The sequence below is a fragment of the Prunus mume genome, unplaced genomic scaffold (assembly GCF_029339155.1).
Source record: "Prunus mume cultivar Tortuosa unplaced genomic scaffold, ASM2933915v1 scaffold18, whole genome shotgun sequence".
In the NCBI taxonomy this organism is placed as follows: Eukaryota; Viridiplantae; Streptophyta; class Magnoliopsida; order Rosales; family Rosaceae; genus Prunus; species Prunus mume.
Genome location: NW_028296564.1, coordinates 163,130 through 188,852, shown reverse-complemented (window position 1 = coordinate 188,852; position 25,723 = coordinate 163,130). Strand labels below are relative to the sequence as shown.

General features: G+C 37.4%; 2 protein-coding genes and 1 pseudogene across 2 annotated transcripts; 2 read left to right on the top strand and 1 right to left on the bottom strand.

Moving 5' to 3' along the window:
• Window positions 1-1,619: 1,619 nt before the first annotated feature.
• On the top strand, window positions 1,620-4,557 carry LOC103343340 (uncharacterized). The gene is made up of 8 exons (XM_008247004.2): window positions 1,620-2,078; window positions 2,247-2,337; window positions 2,435-2,580; window positions 2,720-2,963; window positions 3,068-3,172; window positions 3,280-3,462; window positions 3,563-3,767; window positions 3,937-4,557. The coding sequence occupies exons 1-8, from the start codon at window positions 1,639-1,641 to the stop codon at window positions 4,422-4,424; spliced, it is 1,902 nt and encodes a 633-aa protein (XP_008245226.2). The 5' UTR covers window positions 1,620-1,638; the 3' UTR covers window positions 4,425-4,557.
• Window positions 4,558-10,760: 6,203 nt separating this feature from the next.
• Window positions 10,761-11,387, top strand: LOC148914352 (uncharacterized). The gene has a single exon (XM_089043700.1). The coding sequence runs from the start codon at window positions 10,761-10,763 to the stop codon at window positions 11,385-11,387; it is 627 nt and encodes a 208-aa protein (XP_088899826.1).
• A 10,127-nt stretch (window positions 11,388-21,514) lies between these two features.
• On the bottom strand, window positions 21,515-23,737 carry LOC103330091 (uncharacterized; annotated as a pseudogene).
• Window positions 23,738-25,723: the final 1,986 nt, after the last annotated feature.

Genomic DNA, 25,723 nt, shown 5'->3' with positions numbered 1-25,723 from the left:
AACCATATATAATAGAAGAAAAGAACATATGATATGCACAATCTATAATGTACTGTAAGATGACCAAAAAAAAAAGTAAGAACAAGTTATAACATAATAAGGAAATCAGTGAGGAAAGAAGACGTTTATGTTTGCTACCTAATATACCAATAGAAATACAAAAAATGATAAAAAGTCCTTTACACAAGACAAAATGTTTAAAATGGTGTCATACCATTTTGTCTTAGTGTCTTCCTATTTGTTCTTATATGGTAAAACCCCATAGAATTAGAGTGCTACTATTTTCACCCCCTCTCCTATTTTCCTACCCACCTTATCTTCTCACCCACCATGTAAATTTGAAAAAACACAAACTTATCTTTCCACTCACCATTATTCCTAAAATACCCCTTAATTGTATTTCCATATTTCCAATTACAAACAAAAAAAATCTATAAAAAAACAGTATGGAACTTAATAACAAACTAACAGGCAGTCTTGAGTTCTTGGGATGTCATTCCCATCAAAATCCTATTTTGTCAGTATTGTTGAGTGCAAAAGGGACTGAAATTTACGTTTGAGTTTTATGTGGCCTTCTGGTTGATCATAAGAACGGAAGCCTATTCATCTATAAGGTAGCAATTGAGGAACCAAGGGTTGGACGCCCTCTTTTGTTGGTCATACATTAGTAACATTAGGGTGGAGTTGCGCTGCGTCAGAGAGAGGGAGAGAGATGAGCGGTGATGGGGTTGGGTTTGTAGGTGATGGGAGGAAGAGGGAAGGATCGGTGGACATGGTGATTGGGAGCTGGGTAAGTTGTGCTGGAAGGTGAGGGGGGAGATAGTTTTTATTTATTTATATAGAACTGTTATTTATTTGTATTATTTTACTTTATTTTTTGGTTTAAAATTCTTTAAATGATTTAAAAGTAAAGATTTTTTAGTATGGTTATAGCAATGGTCCTTGAAAGTCATTTTACAAAGGAGTAGATTTGTCATTAAATTTTTTAAAATAACGTGAGTGGGGAAATATTACATGGGGGTGGAAATAGCAGCCCTCTAGAATTATAGCAATTATACATCAAAAGAAGTCATTTAGATTCCTTAATAATTTTCTCACCATATATATAACACAATTATTGTCTGGTAATGAACACGTGTAAGTATTGTTTTCAGCATTGTCTATGTATTTGCACAATTATTTTCGGCAACATATCCTAGTGAGTAAAGTTCCATATGGATAGAACTTCTTAAACCAAATTCGATTGAAAGATGGATAAACCCATTATTACTATTATAGTTTGGTATGATTTCCCAAATCTGCAAGACAAACTTAGAAACTAAAATTTTTCCACAGAATCTCTACAAGTCAGATTAGATAAGACTTTAGTTTTTGGTTCCTATCCTATGATATCTCTACTTCTGTCCAGATATTCAAGTAAAATCCAATTTAAATACTCACCTACATTATAAATACACACTCAATTCTTCAGCCAGTCTTGAATTGGTATCTCCTTCTCTATTGATCAAGGTCTGTGCATTCTCGGAATTCACTTTGTTTTTGGGTTTTTTTTTTTCTTGTTTAGGGTTTTTATTTTGACTATAGTATGAGCAATGTAGCTAATATTATGATTTTTGGTGCAGGTTTGACTAGATTTCAATGATGGTAAGACCAAGTTCATCAGTCCTCTTAGTAGGACTTCTGTGGTTATGCTGCTGGGGAGCCATGGCACAAGCAGGAGAAGAATACATGGCATACAAGGACCCTAAGCAGCCGCTAAATAGGCGAATTAAGGACTTGATGGGTCGAATGATGCTAGAAGAAAAGATCGGGCAGATGACGCAGCTGGACCGTGCCAATGTCACAGCTGAGATCATGAGGGACTTCTCATTAGGCAGTGTTTTGAGTGGCGGAGGGAGTGTGCCGTGTGAGCAGGCTAGTCCACAGGATTGGATTAACATGTTCAATGAGTTTCAAAAGGGTGCACTTTCAAGCCGGCTTGGGATCCCTATGATTTATGGCATTGATGCTGTTCATGGGCACAACAATGTTTATAAGGCCACTATTTTCCCACATAATGTTGGTCTTGGAGCCACCAGGTAATAAGTGATTCTCTGAAAGATATGGCTAAACAGGATTAAAAACAGATAATTCATGAGTAGATATAACTGAAGTTGTTATAAATTAGGATTAAAAACACAGAATTCTATCTTTATATCTATATTAATGTTGTTTAATTTGTATGAAAATTTTCCAATATCTTCCAGGGATCCGGAGCTTGTGAAGAAGATTGGTGCTGCAACTGCACTTGAAGTTAGAGCTACTGGCATTAATTATGCGTTTGCACCATGCATTGCGGTATGCTATATATATATCCAATAATTGAACAGTTTTTGCGTGCGATATATGTTCTTTTAATACTGATCACTGATTAATAATCTTAAATGTACAATAGGTCTGCAGAGATCCGAGATGGGGTAGGTGCTACGAGAGCTACAGCGAAGATCCTGCAGTTGTAATACAAATGACTGATGTCATACTCGGATTGCAAGGCGAAATTCCGGCTGGTTCCCGGAAGGGCGTTCCTTATGTGGGTGGAAAGTAAGTGCTTAGAAAAATAATGTCGTGATGATTTCGAAGATGTTTTTAGTCATCGTGTTCGATTACAAAAAAATTCAACTGATCCTAGTACTTCCAGTTTCTCTTTTCTTATCTCAAAAACCTTTTATTTGTGATATAGGGATAAGGTAGCAGCCTGTGCAAAGCACTTTGTTGGAGATGGTGGCACAACCAGGGGTATAAATGAGAACAACACCGTGATTGATAGGCATGGATTGTTGAGCATTCACATGCCTGCTTACTACCATTCTATCATCAAGGGTGTGTCCACTATCATGGTCTCCTATTCAAGTTTGAATGGAAAGAAGATGCATGCTCACCATGAGCTTGTCACCAAATTTCTCAAGGACACCCTTAAGTTCAGGGTAAAACAATCAAACTGTAAATTAGTTGGTTCAAAATTCAAATTATTCGATACCCGGACATGAATGAATTAGCAGGACTAACCTTGTCATTGTTCAAATTTCAGGGCTTTGTCATCTCCGACTGGCAGGGTGTCGACAAAATTAACTATCCGCTCCATTCGAATTACCCAGAAGCGGTTCTTGCTGGTGTTCAAGCTGGCATTGACATGGTAATTAGTTGCTATCTTGGTTATATGTTGTCAGTACAGAATATTGGTATTAATATTTGAAGGGGTTCATTTTTCTGATATTGAAACTGCTTGTTGGTGTTGTTTAGGTCATGGTTCCCTTCAATCATACCGAGTTCATTGGCATTGTAACCGACCATGTCAACAACAAACGTATCCCCATGAGCCGTATTGACGACGCAGTTAGGAGAATTCTGAGAGTCAAGTTCGCGATGGGTCTGTTTGAGAACCCTTTGGCAGATGAGAGCTTTGTTGACAAGCTTGGAAGCCAGGTCGCTAATTTGATCTCCTATACTAAATCTTCTAAAATATGAGTAATTAAAGCAATTCATAAAATATCTTATATATATGTATGTTATATATAACATGCAGGCTCACAGAGATTTGGCAAGAGAAGCAGTGAGGAAGTCACTTGTCCTGTTGAAGAACGGAGAAAATGCAGATACACCAGTCCTACCACTCCCTAAGAAGACAAAAAGGATACTAGTTGCTGGAACCCATGCCAACAACTTGGGCTATCAATGTGGTGGTTGGAGTCTCACTTGGCAAGGAGTTAGTGGCAACAACTACACTGCTGGTTGGTATCTTCTTAATGTCTTTTTTTTTCTTTCTTGATACAATCAAGATTCGAGAACCACTTGAGCTACAATTCCGTTGTATATATTCTTGATTGTTGTGAATTTGGGCTTAATTTAACTAAGCCACAATTTCTCTCAATTAACTTAATTACTTTACTTTGTGTTCAGGAACCACTATCCTCAGTGCCATCACAGCTGCAGTTGATCCCAGCACAGAAATTGTGTTCAGTGAAAACCCTGATGCCGATTTTCTCAAGTCCAACAACTTCTCCTACGCCATTATTGTGGTTGGAGAGCAACCCTACGCCGAGACCAAGGGGGATAGTTTGAACTTGACAATTGCAGAGCCGGGTCCCCAGACCATCACCAACGTCTGTGGCGCGGTCAAGTGCGTTGTTGTCGTCGTCTCTGGCCGTCCCGTTGTCATTGAGCCTTACGTTTCGTCGATGGATGCTCTTGTGGCTGCATGGCTACCTGGAACTGAAGGACAAGGAGTTAGCGATGTTTTGTTTGGTGATTATGGATTCAGTGGGAAGCTGCCTAGAACTTGGTTCAAGACAGTGGATCAGCTCCCTATGAATGTTGGCGATGCTCATTATGATCCCTTATTTCCCTTTGATTTTGGACTTACAACTGATTCTGTTAAGCAGTTGTAGTCAATTTAGTATACTTCTAGTCCCTCTTTCATTTCCTATCTTTTACGGAGTGAGTTTGCATTTTGATAACTCTATAATTTATGTTTTTTGAGATACTTTATAAATTAGATTAAGATCAATGATTTCTGTTCGACATGTTTTTTGCAAGTAATTATTATTATTATTATTATTATTATTATTATTTAAAAACCTTATCAATATCAATCGTTGGTTGAAATCGCACAAGCAAGCAGCTAAAATGAACAAATAAAACTTGTTTATTGGAAATTTTTGTTGTTGGGAAATTATAGAATTGCATTTATAATTCAGCCAAAAATGTTACTAGACAGAAAGGGCAAATACAAATTAGCCACAAAGGGCCATTGCAATAACAAAGCGATCTAAAATCAAAATTAAGACAATCTAGTGAGCTTCGACTAACGATCACACAAGATTTTAGAAACGCTAACATAGGTATCCCAACTAAGATTGCAAACTCAAAATAATAAAAAGAGATAAAGCTTGAAAAAAACAAGTCATAACAATACAAATAAAACTCTCATAAAGGAGAAATGATAAGCTCATGCCGAAACGTAGCTGCCTGTGGCGGTTGGAGGAAAATCATAACAAAACGAAGACAAATAGGGAAAACCTTTTGTCTTTGAAAATGGAGGAAGAGGAGAAGGGAGGAAGAGAAGAGGGGAGAGGGGATGAAAAATAGTGCCCCTGCCCCCTCAAAGTGAAAACGGCTCTAGGAGTGTTTATTGGAGCTTTACTTCTCTCATTTATATATTTATTTAGGATCCAGAGCTAGAATTTAAATTTAAATCTAGTGGTACTTTATTTTTCAATTTAAATAAAAATTAAAAAATTCAAGATTCACATGCATGCTATAATGCCCACAAAGCCACTTTCCAATTGAAAATACATAACACAATGAGACGGGTTCATAAAGCATTTTTCCCTCATGCATATATATATTGTTCTCTTTCAAATGCTCTAATACTTCGAGAACAAAACAAAAAAAATTCGAACGATATATAAGTGGATAAATAACAGAAAAAAGAAGAAGAAGGAATTTATACAATGAGTGCCGGTATAAGAAAATGACATTAAAAATTAAAAATTGTGTTTATTGTTTAGATTGTTGTCCATCTTTGGATTTAATCCAACAGTAGTTGACTAAGAAACTCCATAGTCCCCATCGATCACGTGAACGAGACTGATATGATCAAAGTGTTTGAGTGCGAATGCAACTAACACCCAATTATTATTGGATACTGATTTTCCCACTCCCTTTTTAGCCACTTACACTCCATTTTTTTTAAAATTGTATGTTCTCACTCCTCTTTTGTTCACTTACACTCCATTTTATCTTATAGTAAAAAGTATTAAAAAAACAAAAGGGAGTGTAGATGGATAAAAGGGGAGTGGGAAAATCATCACCCTTAATATCACATATTTTTGCACTTTGATTGCGCAAGAAGCTCCCTAGTCACCGTGGACGAAGTGAACATGCCTGATATATAATCAAACTGTTTAAGTTATATGCAATAACACCCAACTGTTACTAATACACTTTGATTCTACCCCATTGTAACTTCATTGTACCCAATAAAGGCACTCTGTTGTCACTAGGCTTTAGCACTGTGACTGTACTCTATTATGTGTCTTTGCAATTAGCGGGCACCCCACCATCATTGTTATTGTGCAATAGTAGTATAAAGTTGACATTGACCTCAAATTCACTATAATAACATCCATTATCTCTACAATTTGGAACCGCAATAGCATTTGAAGGATCCCCAAATAAACACAATTTCAACTTTCAGGGATAAATTTTACAGCCCTCTTTCCATTGTAGTTCGACAATCCGAAGCGTTTATCTTAAATCACTACTAAAATCTTGGAAATATATATATATATATATATATATATAGAGGGGGGGAGGGGGGGTGGTGGTGGTGGTTGGGGTAGAGAGAGGCTTACCTAGAGGGTGTAGGTGATAAGAGTAAGCAAGAGAGGGTTTGGGTTTAGATAGAGGGAGAGAGGGATTTGGGTTAGAGAGAGTGAGAGGGTTTGTGATGCAGGAGTATAGGAGGTGGATCAAGATAGATATTTATCATTTAATTAGTTATTTCATGAGATATTATTATTTTCTTATTTATGTAGTTTTAGGATATCTATTATTATTTAGGGACATTTTGGAAAAAGCAAAAGGAGAGAGAAAAATTTTAAAAGAAGCAAAAATGGACAAAAATGCCCTTATTTATTTATGTGTGATTTTATAGATAATTAGATTACTTTTGGACCAAGTAACCTTGGTGCCCAAGCCTTGTAAAACCTATAAATTTAATAAGGCTGATGTAATAGTTGTAGGGGACTTTTGTTTATGATTATTGAAATAGTTTCTTTGTGGCATAGAGTTGCTACGATATATGTGAGAGATATTTAGTCAAATACCCATTCTTAGTACTAAAACTATAAATAAACCCTATACACTATTTAATTTCTATAAACAGACCAAAAAAAAAACTCAAAAAATGACAGCTAACCCTATTAAATTTAATTTTAATTATTAAATTACTTTGATGGCTCATTGAGTGTTTTGGGCTTTTTTATGAGGTTTTTAGGTTGGGTTTGTTTTAATAAATTAATGGCACTTTTGTAATTTAAAAGAAGTTAAAAGCCTTATTGTTATGTTGTAAATGAGATTTGGGTGTGTTTCTAAAGTTCATTTCATATAGAGTTTCTTTTAATAATTTGGGCTCCAATACTGGGTATTATAGTGAATCTCCCTATATGTGAGTTTGCATTAGCATTAGATTTCGGTGCTTGTGTGTAAAACTAGGCCTTAAGCTCTAAAAGCCTATAGAGTAGGGGTGAAGTAGGTGAGAAAAAGACTACCCTTTTAAAAATTACGTTCTTTAAAAGCACACAAGCATAAACACAAACAATTTCGTGGTTAATAAATTAAAAGTAGTAACAACGGAATGTAAATAACACACGAGACTTGTTGACCCAGAAAACCCAACAAAGGGAAAAACTGGGGCCACCAAGGCAAGAGAGATCCAATCTACTCAATTAAGGAATACAAGAAAAATGAAAGAAGACTTAGCTCATCAATCACATATAGGTGTTGAGGTCCAAAAATCCAAGGGGCTGAGCCCAAATTAATCCTTAGCCCAATATGGGTAATTGGATGCAAAATAAGCTCAATTGGGATAAAAGGAAATTTATAAGAGCCGCCAACACAAGCTACAAGCCACGAATCATGCTAAACAAGCACGTGCAGAAGGAGCCAAGGACATACCGATATTACTAAATCACGCTCACATGCTCATTCGGTGCTACTTGGCCCGACTCTAGCCTATCATGGCATAATAAAACCCCAAGCACGAGCATAGAAATTATGCGCATTCTAATACCAAGCTACGCCACGAGCTTAAGTGGGCCCAAGCCACGAAATCAACCGGGGCTTACTGAGAAGGTTGTGGTATGGAAGGTGACAAGCAATCACGGGGCCCATTGAGGGTTCAAGGAACGTAGGTTTCAAAGCCACTTGGGGACTTTGGAACTCAAGCCCGTTCCTAGAACCCAAGCATATGGGTTAGCATGAGAGAGAGGAGAAAAATTGACCCATGCTCTAGGAAGACACCAAAGAACCCACCAAAATATTTAGCCCAGCCCACATCAATAGAATTAAAGGGAAAGCCTTTCCAGCAGCTTGACGAAAGCCTGCCAAACGTTAGAAGCAGCAAAGCCAGAGGACCCAATACCATATGTACAAGCCCAAACCCAACAACTTACAAAAATCTGGCGTCAAGTCCTATTCCCGTTTGAATTCCAAACAATGGAGCCATGGCAAGACCAGAGGAAATCCATGGGGGTGAGGGAAGTGTCCGTCGGACAAAAGGCTCCATCTCTCCCCTTTCCTCCTAAGCCTCGCCTTGAGAGAACATAAGTAAAGCAGGTGGCGCCTTCGCTCTATGGGAAAGCCCAGCTGCGTCAAACCATTGGAACCATAAAGGGTTCCTTACCCATGCTCCTTGGGTGGGGAAATTCATCAAAATAGAGCTAGGTAGGAGCTGCCAAGGAAAAAGAAGAAGAAAACCAGACGATTTAAATTGGAGCTCCTAACGCCTATAAAAGGAGACTTTTGCTATCCACAGAGCCTCCACAACTCAACGATCCGACCTTGACCAAGCTTTGTCAAGCAAATCTGGAATTTTCTCAAGCCACCCAAGCCTCTCTTCTGTTCATCTTTCTTCTTCTTAGGATAGGGCTCGCACTGATATTTCCTCCGTAAGAAACCCACGCTGTCTTCTCTCTCTCAAATTGCTAAACTTGTGAAAGCTTAGCTCCCATGCCACATGCTCCTCAAGCTAAGCCATTAATGAAATCCTCATGCTTATTTGGGTGTTAGTGAAGTGATCCTGAGAGTGTTCTTTTAAAATCTCATTAGATTTTCTAAAAACTCTCTTGGGAGCTTGTTTTTCGAACTCAGGCATTTGGGGGATTTTTGCTCGTTGCCTTCTCCCAAAGAGCCCAGCCCATTCACAGTCACTGGAACAAAAACCCCTTACATAAATTGGCGACTCACTGGGGAACAAGCTGCCATCTTACTAATGCCTCCAAGAAAGAAAACCCGAAGCAACACCATGGCCTCCCAAGATGGACCCGACCATGGTGATTCTGAATCAAGGCAAAATGCTTCCTCTAGAGGACAAGAGCGTGCAAGTGAGGAAGCCTTCACCCTCACTGATCTCATCACGGCTATGCAGGCCATGGGGGAAACCCAGAAGGAGATGATGGACACTATCAAAGAATTAAAAAATGCTGCTTCCAAGCCAAACGAAGAGGATAGACGTCCGCAAGAAGAATCTGCCGCTGCTGGAAAAGGGTCTGAACAAAGGGGACCGTCTTTTGTCACTCAGAGGATGTCGTTGCCATGCTGGAAAAGGAGCTTAGTCAAGTCAGGAGGATTGAAGTACATTCCTCACCGTACCCAGCAAGTTTACTCCAGCAGCCCTATCCCAAAGGTTACGAAACACCAACCTTTGTTCTCTTCGATGGGAGGAAAGGAAGCCCGAAGGAACATGTCAACCGATTCCTTGATGCTTTGGGGCCACACGCTGGTGATTATAATTTGCGACTCCGAGAATTCTCAAAGAGCCTCACCGATCGGGCTTATACATGGTACACCACGTTGGCACCAGGCTCTATGCGTTCCTGGGACGATTTGGCGAGCAGGTTTTGTAAAAAATATTTTCAGCACGAGGAGAGGGTCACCACCACGCAGCTCAACAACACTCGCCAAAAGCAAGGGGAGGATCCCGTGGACTTCGTGAGAAGATTCCGGGACTTGGCTCTCGATTGCTATGACGAAAAAGATGAGGAGGCACTTGTTGAGATTTGCATCAGCAACATTGTGGCGGACTATAGAGTATACTTGGAAAATATCGGCATCAGCCAATTTTCCCGGCTGCTGGAAGCGGTAAGAAAGACAAGCATGTCTGTCAAACCGACCTGGACAAAGGGGCTGGAGGAGTGAGAAGAAGGAATCACATCAGGTGTTAGCCGTGGATGAGAAGCCATCTAACGACTACTCACGCAAACGAAAAGATAGGGAGACGTACCCGCCATTGCCTTGCAAGGATGAAGAGTTTCATGCCATCCTCGACACAATGATTGCTGACGGCGCAATCAAACCTCTCAGGCCCTACAAGGTCCCCACCAGGGAAGAAAAAGTGATCCCAGATACTCGCCGCTATCACCAGTTTGTAGGACATCCGACCATCGCTTGTCAGAGTTTAAGAAGGATCTTACATGGCAAAATACATGAGGGAGTTCTTGAGCTTCCCTCTAGGAAGCAGGCTATTGATGAGGACCCTTTGCCAAAACGAAGGGGGAAAGAAACAGCTGCTGTTATTACGTGTTCAGATGATTTGCTCGACGATGACGAATTATGCCACCCATGGAGGAATGATCCAAAGCCACCGGAGGCTATTTGGGAGCCTTGTGGAAACATGGATAAAGCTTACTGGTGCAAATACTCGAAACCGCTCAAGCTATGACACGCCATGGCCACTCGCTGATGGCTAGGATGACTGTGCAGACAATGGGGTGTTCATGTTGGACATGCCGAAGAACAATGCCGAAAGCCTCGTCCGACAGCAGGAAACGTCTCTGTGATATTTCACCCTTACGTGGTTGAGGCGATCGTAATGGAGCAATATCTGGGTTCGAAGCAAGGACCCACAGCTTCACAAGCCCTCCAGAGGAATCCTAGAGTTAAGTCACTCTTTGACAAACTTGGTTTCGGGCCTCAAGCTTAGGAAGCAACACAGAGCCCTTATGAATATTTCTGCAGGAGCCAACCCCCATTGCTTCACTGCTCAACCTCAAAGGTCATTCTTGGAAAATGACAACGCTATCATTTTCACAGACGAGGACATGGAAGTTCCATACCCGGATCATAGGAGGCCGCTTTACCTGGAGGGACAAATCAATGATGTGTTCATACGGAGGGCTCTGGTAGACACGGGTTCTTCTGTTAACATCTTGCCTCTGTCTGTACTTACAGCAGCTGGTATTCCACTATCCAAGATCGTGCAGTCCCAAACGAGCATTAGCGGTTTTGGGAATCAAAGTGAGGTTACGGTTGGATATATGCAAGTAAATTTGAAGGTAGGGCCCATCCGGTCACTCACCAAGTTCTATGTGGTGGACGTAGATGTGGCTTATCATGCTTTGTTGGGAAGGCCATGGCTCAACAAACATAAACTTGTGGTCTCTACGTACCATCAATGTGTAAAGGGAAGAATTGGGCTAAGACCACTCCGTATACCAGGGAATCAAGCACCGTTCAATCAAAGCGAAGCTCACTACTCCGAGGCAGAATTCTACACTGAGTGCACAGCGCCGAAGCAACCCATCCAAGAATTCTGGGACTTACCTGCCATCGTGGACCGAGATTCGTGATCTGAGCAACGAGGAGCTCATAACCATCGTTGATCGAGAAAGAAAAAGGCACTCGGAGGCCAACAACCATGCCTACGATCACCCTCAATGCTCAAAGGTCACGCTGCCAGATGGGCGCACTGTATATCGCTTATGACGGGATTGGGGGCTTGACCGTATCCTACGGGAAAGCCCCGAGTATGGTGGAGAAACTATGCAAGCAGATAGCCGCGAGAGTCTAGATGGCAAGGCACCCTTGCCTTGTCCTTTCCAAGAACCAATGACAGCATCCAAGCACATGCAAGATGGCTCAGCGGCAGTAGCTGAGCGGCTGGAAACAATTGATTTAAGTGATGACCCCTCTGTCCCAAGACCCATCTCTGTCAGTGTTCATTTAACGGGGGAAGAAAAGGAAGCTTTGGTGTCGTTATTGAAAGAATTTCGAGATGTGTTTGCTTGGAGTTATGAAGAGATGCCCGGCCTTAATCCAAACTTGGTAAGTCATACGCTGAATATTGAGCTCGGTGCAAGACCTGTTGTACAACCACGAAGGAATTTTCATCCAGAAGTTGAGAAACAAATCAAGGTGGAAGTCGAAAAGCTGCTAGCCGCTGGATTCATCAAGCCAATCAAACACCCGACATGGCTAGCAAATATCGTACCCGTAAAGAAGAAAACTGGGGTAATCAGAATATGCACAGACTATCGTGATCTCAATCGGGCCTGCCCAAAAGATGAGTTCCCGCTGCCCAACATGGATATCTTGATTGATTCAACCTCGGGTCAAGGCATGCTATCCTTTATGGACGGATTTAGTGGCTATAACCAAATCAAGATGTCTCCCAAGGATGCCGAGAAAACAGCCTTTCGAACACCTTATGGAAATTTCTACTACACGGTCATGCCATTTGGTCTCAAGAATGCCGGTGCTACCTACCAACGGGCCATGACGGCAGTGTTTCATGATATGATGGGAAAGGAGGTGGAAGACTATGTGGATGACCTCGTAGTAAAATCCAAAACCAGAGAAAGTCATCAGGGAGTTCTGAGGCGGGTGCTGGAAAGGTGCCGGCTGTATGGGTTAAAAATGAACCCAAAGAAATGCGCATTCGAGTCTCATCCGCAAGTTCACGGCTTTCAGGTACACCAGCGTGGTATAGATGTGGATTCTGAGAAAACCAAAGTCATATGCTCTCTTGCACCACCTAAGAATCCAAAGGAATTGAAAAGTTTTATGGGAAGATTGTCATACATTCGGCGTTTTATTCCAGGCCTTGCTGCAATGATGAGTGTTTTCACTCCTCTCCTTAAAAAGGGAAGCCATATATATGGAGCCAGGGATGCCAAGAAGCTTACCAGCGGGTACAACAACTGATCACAAAGCTGCCCACGATGAGGGCACCTATTCCTGGGCTTCCACTCAAGCTTTACTTGGCTGCGACGAATGCTGCGGTTGGAGCTTTGCTTGCGCAGGATGGCCATAACGGGGAGGAAAGCCCCGTTTATTATGTAAGCCGACAACTGAGAGGAGCTGAAGCAAGGTACCCAAAAACGGAACTCTTATGCCTTGCTCTTGTTTATGCTGCGCAAGCGCTTGCGACACTACTTCCTTGCTCACAAGTTACAACTCATAGTAAAGTCCGATCCCGTAAGATATCTGCTCACAAGGCCAGTATTATCCGGACGTCTCGCACGTTGGTTATTGCAGCTTTCCGAATTTGATATCATATGCACAACTCCTAAGGCCATCAAGGGACAAGCTGTGATTGACATGCTAGCTCTATTCCCCGAAATAGAAGGATCAACCCTTTCCAAGGAAGTCCTCGGAGAGCTGCCGGAAATGGTTGCTATTCTGAGGAGGAAAAAGGTGGAGGGGCAGGTGTACTGGAGAATGCAAGGGATCGCTGGAAAATAATGATGGCAGACACACGCTGGAAACGGGAAGGTCACGTCAGCAGCCTGGATTTGACTTTTCTTTTGGGCCAGGTTTGATTATTTGACCCATCTCAAAGTTACTCATGGCCCCAATAATCAAGGGGGCTAATGTTGAGGCCCAAAAATCCAAAGGGCTAAGCCCAAATTAATCCTTAGCCCAATATGGGTAATTGGATGCAAAATAAGCTCAATTGGGATAAAAGGAAATTTATAAGAGCCGCCAACACAAGCTACAAGCCACGAATCATGCTAAACAAACACATGCAGAAGGAGCCAAGGACATACCGATATTACTAAATCACGCTCACATGCTCATTCGGTGCTACTTGGCCCGACTCTAGCCTATCATGGCATAATAAAACCCCAAGCACGAGCATAGAAATTATGCACATTCTAATACCAAGCTACGTCACGAGCTTAAGTGGGCCCAAGCCACGAAATCAACCGGGGCTTACTGAGAAGGTTGTGGTATGGAAGGTGACAAGCAATCACGGGGCCCATTGAGGGTTCAAGGAACGTAGGTTTCAAAGCCACTTGGGGACTTTGGAACTCAAGCCCGTTCCTAGAACCCAAGCATATGGGTTAGCATGAGAGAGAGGAGAAAAATTGACCCATGCTCTAGGAGGACACCAAAGAACCCACGAAAATATTTAGCCCAGCCCACATCAATAGAATTAAAGGGAAAGCCTTTCCAGCAGCTTGACGAAAGCCCGCCAAACGTTAGAAGCAGCAAAGCCAGAGGACCCAATACCATATGTACAAGCCCAAACCCAACAACTTACAAAAATCTGGCGTCAAGTCCTATTCCCGTTTGAATTCCAAACAATGGAGCCATGGCAAGACCAGAGGAAATCCATGGGGGTGAGGGAAGTGTCCGTCGGACAAAAGGCTCCATCTTTCCCCTTTTCCTCTGTAAGCTCGCCTTGAGAGAACATAAGTAAAGCAGGTGGCGCCTTCCTCTATGGGAAAGCCCAGCTGCGTCAAACCATTGGAACCATAAAGGGTTCCTTACCCATGCTCCTTGGGTGGGGAAATTCATCAAAATAGAGCTAGGTAGGAGCTGCCAAGGAAAAAAGAAGAAGAAAACCAGACGAAATTGGAGCTCCTAACGCCTATAAAAGGAGACTTTTTGCTATCCACAGAGCCATCCACAACTCAACGATCCAGACCTTGACCAAGCTTTGTCAAGCAAATCTGGAATTTTCTCAAGCCACCCAAGCCTCTCTTCTGTTCATCTTTCTTCTTCTTAGGATAGGGCTCGCACTGATATTTCCTCCGTAAGAAACCCACGCTGTCTTCTCTCTCTCAAATTGCTAAACTTGTGAAAGCTTAGCTCCCATGCCACATGCTCCTCAAGCTAAGCCATTAATGAAATCATCATGCTTATTTGGGTGTTAGTGAAGTGATCCTGAGAGCGTTCTTTTAAAATCTCATTAGATTTTCTAAAAACTCTCTTGGGAGCTTGTTTTTCGAACTCAGGCATTTGGGGATTTTTGCTCGTTGCCTTCTCCCAGAGCCAGTGCCCATTCGTCTGGAACAAAAACCCCTACATATAGGCAGCTACAATCCAACCCTTCAGTGAGCACCTTTTCGTTATCTCTTAGCAGCAAATTTTCTCAGGAGCACGAAGCTCAAGTTGCATGTAGTTTGATGTATGATGTGAGTTATGGTTTCACTAATTCATCTATCTCAGTCACAAAGTATGATTGCGCTAGACAAATGAACCTAAATGTTGTGACGATTAAACTAGAAGTATTGAACTTGAAGCATATAGTCTAAATCAAAATAACAATAATGAAACAATGAAACTTCAACCGAAATCAATGTGATTTAATATGGAATTCTTCAATGAATTATGCAATCATAACCATGCTTTCAATTAAATCTCAATGGCTGAAGTAATAAAAATTGTTTTTGAATGCTCAATAGAAAATTAGAATTGTTTTTCAAAAACTATAAACATGACTGTATAAGATTTTAAATGTACGTGCAGTTTCTGTTTTTCCTTCATGAATGAATGTTCTACTTCATATTTCAAAGGAAAGTGCAACACCTACTTTCCTGCATGGTCACCTATGATCAAAGACAAGTATTGTTTAAATAGACTTTGATGAAAACAAGTTTCAAAGAGGAAAGATCAAATGCTCTGATCAAGAGAATAAAATAAGAAGGTATATGCAATATGCATATGCAGCTGTTGAGAGTATGGAGCAACATATTATAAAATAATATTGTGTGGTCAAGATAAATAATAGGTTGTCGGAAACAACCATTTTAAATAAAGAACCATGAGCCACAATGAAAGAATAATAAAAAAGAGATAAAGTTTGAAAAAAATCAAGTCATAACAATACAAATAAAGCTCAAGCCGAGACGCAGTAGCCTGTGATTGTTGGAGGAAAATCATAATAAAACAAAGACAAATAGGGAAAACCTTTGCCTCTGAAAATGGGGGAAGATGAGAAAGGAGGAAGAGAAGAGGGGAGATAGGAGGAAGAATAGTGGCTATCCTCTTCAAAGTGAAAATGGCTCAAGGAGTGTTTATTGGAGCTTTATGCCTCACATTTATATATTATTTAGAATCCTGAGCTAGAATTTAAATTTAAATCTAGTGGTACTTTATTTTTAATTTAAAATAAAAAATATAAAATAAAAAATTCAAGATTTGCATGCATGTTATCATGTGCACAAAGCCACTTTCCAATTGAAAATACATAACACAATGAGATGGGTTCATAAAGCACTTCTCCCTCATGCATATATATACGTCTCTCCGCACGTGCCTGGAAGAGGCTTTTTTTTAAAAAAAATAATTTATTTTAGAATTAAAAAAGATAACGGGTAGTTGTATTCCATAAAAATAGGATCCATTATCTGATTTTTATTTTATTTTAATTTTTTTAATATGAAAAAGTGTGAATTTACCATATTATCCTCATTTAATTAATAATTTCAATTTTTAATGTTTGCATTAACCAAGTACATTTTCTAGTATTTTGAATGTTTTACCAATCTCTGCCTTTTACTTTATATATATATATATATATATATATATATATACTTTTCTCTTCCGAATGCTCTAATATTTCGCGAACAAAACAAAACATTTTCAAACGATATATACGTGGATAAATAACAAGAAAAAATAATTATGAGGAATTAACAATGAGTGGTAGTATAAGAAAAATGACATTAGAAATTAAAATTTTGTTTATTGTTTAGCACTACTACATTTTACACTTTGTGCGACGAAGAGAATTTCTTCACGCAAAATACATTGTAGTTGCATAAATTTTAGCGCGACATGAAACTTCGTCGCTCAAAGATCGTGAAGAAAGATTTTGCGCGATGAAAAATATTTGTTGCGCATAAGTTTTGCGCAATGAAAAATATTGGTCGCACAAAGTTTTGTGTGAAGAAAAACATTGGTCGCTCAAAGTCTTTAAAAAATAAAATATAAAAATTCCGGCATCCCATTTTTGGTACCCGCCCAAATTTTTAGAGTTTTGTGCAACAAATACTAACATCGCGCAAATATTTGCGCAACGCGACAAAATATTTTTTGTGTTTTAAATTTTTTTTTGACTTTTTTATTTATTATTTCTTCAATATTAATTTAATTATATTAATATTTTTGAATTTTTACTTTTTAAATTTAATTTAATTGTATGATTTTTTTTAATTACTTTAATTTAAATTGACATATTCAAAATAAACTTACATATGAAAAATAGTGATCAAATTATCCAATAAATATATATATATATATAATATTCAAAATGTACACATAAATTAACAAAGTACAATAATAAAATCCTAATACAAGTGTATTGTGGTGGTAGTGGCGGAGGATATGCTTTGATAGCTTCCTAATCCTCAACTTTAGCCGTCAAAGTCTCGATGATTCCCTACAAAAAAACAAATATGGTCATATAACAAAAACAAAAAAAAAGGCATAATTTCCCCTAAAATTGTTATACCAAAAATCCAACCCAAACTCCAATCCCTCTCCTTTACTCAACCCCAAATCCCACACAAGCTTAAAACTAACTCCAAAAACACATATTAATGAAAAAAATTTAAAATTTGGAGAGAATATACCTTTTGGCAAGATTGAGAGTGAGTGAGAATGAGAGGAAAAGCGAGTGTGAGAGAATTAGAGAAGATAGAGATAGAGAGATGAGAGAGTGAGTGAGAGTGAGAGATAGTGAAAAGAGAGATGAGAGAGTGAGTGAGAGTGAGAGATAATGAAGAGAGAGATGAGAGATTAAGTGAGAGGAGTGAATGTGAGAGAAAGGGTGGGATTTGGGGAGAGGGAAAGAGAGAGGAGAGGTAAGAGTAGAGAAAGACATTGAGAAAATGGTGGAGGAGTTATTTTGGTTTTAAAAACCGTATCACTTTGCGCGACCAAAAATATTGTTGGTCGGACAAAGTTTTGTGCGACGAAAAATATTGGAATATTGGTCGAGCAAAGTTTTGTGTGACGAAACATATTGGTCGCGCAAAGTCTAAAAAAAATTATATATAAAAAAATCCCGAGTCCAATTTTTGGCACCCACCTAAATTTTTAAATTTTGTGCGATGAAAAATACATATTGATCGCGCAAAGTCTAAAAAATTATATAAAAATTCGCGTCCACATTTTTGGTATCCGCTCAAATATTTTGCAACGAAAAATATATATTGGTCGCGCAAAGTTTTGAGCGACAAAAAATATTGGTCGCGCAAAGTCTAAATTTTTTTAATATAATCCCGCGTCCCATTTTTGGTACTACCAAATTTTTAGAGTTTTGCATGATTTAACTGTTGGTCGCACAAACTTTTGAAGGACGAAAAATTAGTTTGAAGCACAATATTTATAAAAATAATTGTTATGAATAATAAAAAATAAAATAATTTTATTTTACGATTTAAAATATAAATAAAGTTAAAGCTACTTAATAAATATATATACTATTCAATTTCTTAAGTGTTATATGTACAAAATAAATAAATTTAAAGCTACTTAATAAATAAATAAATATATATATATATATATACACACACACACCATTCAATGATCTAACCGTCAGACTTGTTTGTATATACTTCAAGATCGTATAACCCAAAAATCACAAAAAATAAATATTCAAATATCTAGTAACTGGACAAAACTTTTTGAGGGTTATAAATGAAAAATCACGATTTAACGGTTATTTTAACTCCGATTTTGATTTTGATTTTTTTTTTTTACAACTACACTCCTTGATCCTATATGAATACAATGACTAAATTTGATCTTCAATTTAAAATATTTACACCAGTGGATACTACAAAATCTTATGTTATATTTAATGAAAGTATAAATAAACTCTTAATTGTTAATGAATATATTGTTTTGATGGCATACGCATTCTACGAGACTAGTTTCAACGATCCAACTGTCAAACTTGTTTATTTATACTTTGAGATCATATACGCCAAAAATCGGAAAAAAAAAATCCAGATATCAAATAACGGGACAAAACTTTTCGACAGTTATAAATTAAAAATCATGATTTAAAGGTTATTTTAACTCCGATTTTGATGATTTTTTACAGCTACACTCCTTGACCTTATATGAATACAATGACTGAATTTGATCTTCAATTTAAAATATTTACACTAGTGGATACCACAAAATCTTATGTTATATTTAATGAAAGTATGAATTGACTCTTAATTGTTAGTGAATATATTGTTTTGATGGCATTTGCATTGAACAAAACTAGTTTCAACGATCCAACCATCAAACTTGTTTGTTTATACTTTGAGATCATGTACGCCAAAAATCGAAAAAATAAATATTCAGAGGTCAAATAATGGAACAAAACTTTTCGACGGTTATAAATTAAAAATCATGATTTAATGGTTATTTTAACTCTAATTTTGATGATTTTTTACAGCTACACTCCTTGACCCTATATGAATACAATGACTGAATTTGATCTTCAATTTAAAATATTTATACTAGTGGATACCACAAAATCTTATGTTATATTTAACGAAAGTATAAATAAACTCTTAATTGTTAGTGAATATATTGTTTTGATGGCATATGCATTCAACACAACTAGTTTCAATGATCCAACAGTCAAATGTGTTTGTTTATACTTTGAGATCATATACGCCAAAAATTGGAAAAAATAAACATTTAGAGATCAAGTAATGAGACAAAACTTTTCGACGGTTATAAATGAAAAATCACGATTTGTTGGTTATTTTAACTCCGATTTTGATGATTTTTTATAGCTACACTCCTTGACCCTATATGAATACAATGAACTAATTCGATCGTCAATTTAAAATATATATTTTCTAACAAAAACCCAATCCGAACAACAATATTTTTCTAACAAAAATCCGATCTGATCTAAAATAATAAATTTAAAGCTACTTAATAAATATATATACCGTTTAATTTCTTAAGTGTTCTGCATAGAAAATAAAAAACAAAAATAAATTGGTTTAGGCGACGAAATGTTTGGATTAAGTCATAAAAAGATTTTAAAAATAATTTTTATTTATTTATTTTTATGAGGACTTTGCGCGACGAAGATTATTGTTTCATCGCACAAAGTCACTTTGAGTGACGATGTATTGTCGTCACACAAAAGTTTGTCGCGCAAAGTGACTTTGTGCGACGAATTGTTTTTCGTCGCGCAAGTGACTTTGCATGACGAATTGTTTTCGTCGCTCAAAATTTGGTCGCAAGACTTTGAGTGACGAAGTTTTGAGGTTCGTCTCAAAGTGACTTTGAGCGACGAATAGTTTTTCGTCGTGCAAGGGTTTTTTTTTTGAACTAGTGTAGACTGTTGTCCATCTTTGGATTTAATCCAACAGTAGTTGACTAAGAAACTCCATAGTCTCCATCGACAAGGCGAACAAGACTGATATGATCAAAGTGTTAAGAATCGGTACTTAACATCCCCCTTATAATTGTACATGCTTCCATAGCAATAACGTATTTTGGTTCAGACATTTGTTCATATAATCTCACCAAAGAAGGAGCTATTTTCATTCTTACTGTGCCTGTACTACTTTATATTTTATGTCTTACATAGAACATATTACACTATTCCGTACTATATTCCAAATTTGGCAAGAAGTCATTACTAAGAGACATCTCAGTATTTAGTCATTTGAGAGTGACAATGTAATAACACCCAACTATTATTACATATTTGTGTTTTGATTGCACAAGAGAAGCTCCCTAGTCACCGTGGACGGAGTGAACATGCTTGATATATAATCAAACTGTTTGAGTGATAATGCAATAATACCCAACTAATACACTTTGATGTTACCCCATTGTAACTTCATTGTACCTAGTAAAGGCACTCTATTGTCACTAGGCTGTAGCACTGTGACTGTACTCTATTATGTCTTTGCAATTAGCAGGCACCCCGCCATCATTGTTATTGTGCAATGGTAGCACAAAGTTAACATTGACCTTAAATCCACTATAATAACATCCATTATCTCTACAATTTGGAACTGCAATAGCATTTGAGGGATCCCCAAATAAACACAATTTCAAGCAAGGACTGTCCCTAGAAGGGATGGTTCTTAGAACCTGGGCTATAGCCCATGTGAATTGTTATTTTATCAGCATAAAATTTAATTTAGCCTACCTATGCCTACTAATGACAATCACTAGTAAAAAATAACCCTTGTGCGACCAAATTTTGCTCGACGAAACTCAAAACTTCGTCGCTCAAAACCTTGCTTGCGACGAAAAATAATTCGTCGCACAAAGTGACTTTGCACGACAAACTTTTGCATGACGACAATACATCGTCGCTCAAAGTCTTGCGCGACCAAATTTTGAGCTACGAAAAACAATTTGTAACGCAAAGTGACTTTGTGCGACGACAATACATCGTCACTCAAAGTGACTTTGCGCGACAAAACAATAAATTTCGTCGCACAAAGTCCTTATAAAAATAAATAAAATAAAAAAATTATTTTTTAAAATCTTTGCATGGCGTAATCCAAACATTCCGTCGCCTAAACCAATTTATTTTTGTTTTTTATTTTGTATGCATAACACTTAAGAAATTAAACGGTATATATATTTTTATTAAGTAGCTTTAAATTTTTTATTTTAGATCGGATTCGGATTTTTGTTAGAAAAATATATTATTGTTGTTCGCAGTGGCGGATCCAGGATTCAAAAGTCAGGTAGGCGAAACTTACCTTAAAAACTCGACGGTACGAGTGAATTTTATTGATAAAAATAAAAAGATACACCTAGTCAGGGGGGACGTAATGAGCCTTACCTTCAAATATGCATATCTATACATAAATAAAAGCTTAACAAAAAAAACAAGAAGTAAATGCAATGCAACACAAAAACTAAACTATTTTAATCTAAAATTGTACCATACGAGGCTTAGAAATATTAAATTCTTCAATTATCTCTTCATTATCGATACTATTAGCAAACTCTCTTTCAATGTGGAGAATCATGCAATCAGCAAGGAATTCATCAGCTATGGTGCTTCGAAGTCTATTCTTAATAATTCTCATACATGAAAAAGCTCGTTCCTTTGTTGCTGTAGAAACAGGAAGAGTCAACACCAACTGAATCAATCTGTAAAGCAAATGGTAGTTTTCTGCCAAAGTTGTTTCCACCAATTGTTGACATAACTGAGGAAGAGTGGTGAGGTCCTTAAAGCAGGGAAGGCGATGCATATCATTTTGAAAATACCTCAACTCAATTTCCAAACCTTTTAAGTCACTTGGACTGAAATCAGCAGGATAGAATTTCTCAGCAAGTTTACATAGATGCCCAATATTGAATGATTTGAAGGAATTACGAGGATCCAATGCTGAGTTAAGAATAAGAAGTTCAACTGTTTGCTCTGGAAATCTGTCATTTAACTCCCTCAACATGCAATCTATCACATCATTAAATACATCAATGCGATAGTAATGTTCAACTGTAATAAAATCTTTTTGTTGACAAGAACGACGTGTGCCCATCATATAACGAGAACTCATATCAGGAACATCAATACCATGTTGTTCACAAAAGGATACCACACTCATGAATAAATCATCCCAGCCATGTGCCCTCATATCTTGGAACTGTGATTTTGTGTTTTCAACAAAGTTTAAAGCACTTACAATATCTTGAGTTTTTTTCTGAAACACTTGACAGAGAAAGTTGGTCAATCCCATAATTTTATCCATCAAAAGCAATGCAAACACAAACTCAAAAGACATCATAGCAATAAAGTTACTCTCTGCATCACCACGAAATTGTTGGTTAGGTCCATGTTCACTGATTTCCTGAAGAAGTATTTTAGTCTCTTTAAATAAACTCATTAAACTTGTAATAGAGGCAAAGTGAGATCCCCAACGAGTGGCTCCAGCTCGTTTCAAACTACGACCTTGATTAAGTCCTCTACCTGTCTCAAGTTCCCCAGAATCCAACAACTCTTTGAGTTCAGCTTTTCGAATTAAATTTAACTCATTACGGCGCTTAGCAGAAGCACTAACAAAATTCACAATGTTAGTCAACATTGAAAAAAATCTCCATACAACCTTCACATCTTTAGCCGCACCATTTAATGCTAATTGCAAGCGATGAGCAAAGCAATGCACATAATATGCATATGGACAATCTTGAAGAAACAATGCTTGTAATCCATTCCATGAACCACGCATATTACTAGCACCATCATACCCTTGGCCACGCATGTTTTCCATTAGAATACCATTATTATCAAGCACTTTGCATATCTCTTGTTTAAGAGTCAAGGCATTAGTGTCTACGGCACTCACAATATCAAAAAAAGCGTTCACGAATAAATCCATCACAATCAACAAATCTTAGAATAATAGCCATTTGTTCCTTGCCTGATTCATCAAGTGATTCATCAACAAGAATACAATATTTGTTCTTCCCAAGTTCGGCACAAATTTTCTTCTTCACCTTGGTAGCAAAAATATGCAAAATCTATTTTTGTATATCATGGGCAATATACTGAGCATTATGAGGAGCCTTATCTAGAACAACTTTCTCAACTTCTATATTCATTCTTGCAAAAGACTTTAAGATTTCAATGAAATTGCCCCGATTAGATGAGTCAACGGATTCATCGTGACCTCGAAAAGCCAATGCTTGATTTGCTAAATACCGAATGCCCTCTATTGTGGTTGTAAGTCGCAACCGATTGTCCATCACTTGTTGCTTTGATTGCTTATCTACCACATTTTCAATATGAAGAGATGAGTTTTTTAAGCTAACCCACTTTTGCATAGCAAGATGATGTGGAGAATTTAGCTTGCCTACATGACTTTGAAATACACATTGATTACCACCAATTCTCTTCCAATTTTGAAATCCATGAATAGTAAAGGTTGAATGTGAATGATTCATGTCAAATAGGAAGCAAGGAAAACAAAATGCCAAATCTTTAGCAATTGAATACTCAAGCCAAGGGAATTTACCAAACCACAATTTATTAAATCGACGTAAGTCTCGCCCTTCTAAATGGCTTGGATAGTCTTCTAACTCCGGTTGACAAGGTCCTAAAATAATATAGGCTTTTCGCACATTATCTTGTTCATTCACCGAATATTGGCATATTTGAAAACGTAATCCCGGATCACGCTCAAGATAATTGATATTAAAATCTTGACCACTATCAACATTTTGAGTCTCAACTCTTTCAACTTGAGGCTTGACAATGGGAGAAGAGAGAAGATTTGGCTCATCACAAATGGGAGGCATTCTAGAAGATGATGACCCATCATTCTTTTTCTTAAAAAAAGAGAACAAATTCTTTGTTTTCTTGGGGTTTCGATTGTGATCCGACATAATAAAAGATAACCTATTTAATCAAATATCCCAACAAAAAATCAAACAATTTCTCATAATAGCATCAATGAATTTAGTCAAACATTAACATACCAACAACAAATCAAACATCTCAACAATGCCAACATCAAATCAAACATCTCAACAAAATTCTTAAAATCAAAGACCTAATTAATTTCAACAAAATCCCCAAATTATATTTCATTCCTAATTAAACCCTAGAAAACTCAATTTCAAATTAAAATTAAAACTAAGATGCATACATTTATTTTAGGAATAACCCAATAGAAGAAGATAATTAAAGAGAAGAGATTAAGAAGAATACTTGTTTCCTTGTATATGAGAAGAGAAGAGAAGAGGTTGTCCAGTGTCCACGATTGCATAGCACAACCAAGACTTGCGTTGAGAAGAAGCTCTTCAAACTCTGTCTGGAATTGCACTGCACAGCCACTATTTGGCTGCTTAAGTTAATATTGTTTCTTTTATTAAAGTTTGACTAGGCCATTCATAACATGGGCTGGCTGATTATAATTTTTTTCTTCATTTTAAAGTTTGAGTAGGCTTGTGCTGTGGGTTTTATATGGATTGGGTAGGCAAGAGTGTATACCAACACATGGAATGGATATCAATTACATAGCTTATATATAGGTTTTTTTAGTGAAATATTTTTGGGTAGGCGGTAGCCTACCCTACCTTAACTTAAGATCCGCCTTGTTCGGATTGGGTTTTTGTTAGAAAATACATTTTATAAATTGACGATCGAATTAGTTCATTGTATTCATATAAGGTCAAGGAGTGTAGTAGTAAAAAATCATCAAAATCGGAGTTAAAATAACCGTTAAATTGTGATTTTTCATTTATAATCATTGAAATTTTTTGTCCTGATACTTAATCTCTGAATGTTTATTTTTTCCGATTTTTGGCGTATATGATCTCGAAGTATAAACAAACAAGTTTGACGGTTGGATCGTTGAAACTAGTTTCTTAGAATGCGTATGCCATCAAAACAATATATTCAATAACAATTAAGAGTTTATTTGTACTTTTGTTAAACATAACATAAGGTTTTGTGGTATCCACTAGTGTAAACATTTCAAATTGAGGATCAAATTCAATCATTGTATTCATATAGGGTCAAGGAGTGTAGGGGTAAAAAATCATCAAAATCGGAGTTAAAATAACCATTAAATCATGATTTTTTATTTATAACCGTCGAAATTTTTTGTCATGTTACTTGATCTCTGAATGTTTATTTTTTCCAATTTTTGGCGTATATGATCTTGAAGTATAAATAAATGAGTTTGACAGTTAGATTGTTGAGACTAGTTTCTTAGAATCGTATGCCATCAAAACAATATATTCACTAACAATTATGAGTTTATTTATACTTTCGTTAAATCTAACATAAGATTTTGTGGGATCCACTAGTGTAAATATTTTAAATTGAAGATCAAATTCAGTCATTGTATTCATATAGGGTCAAGAAGTGTAGCTGTAAAAAATCATCAAAATCAGAGTTAAAATAACCATTAAATCATGATTTTTAATTTATAACCGTCGAAAACTTTTGTCC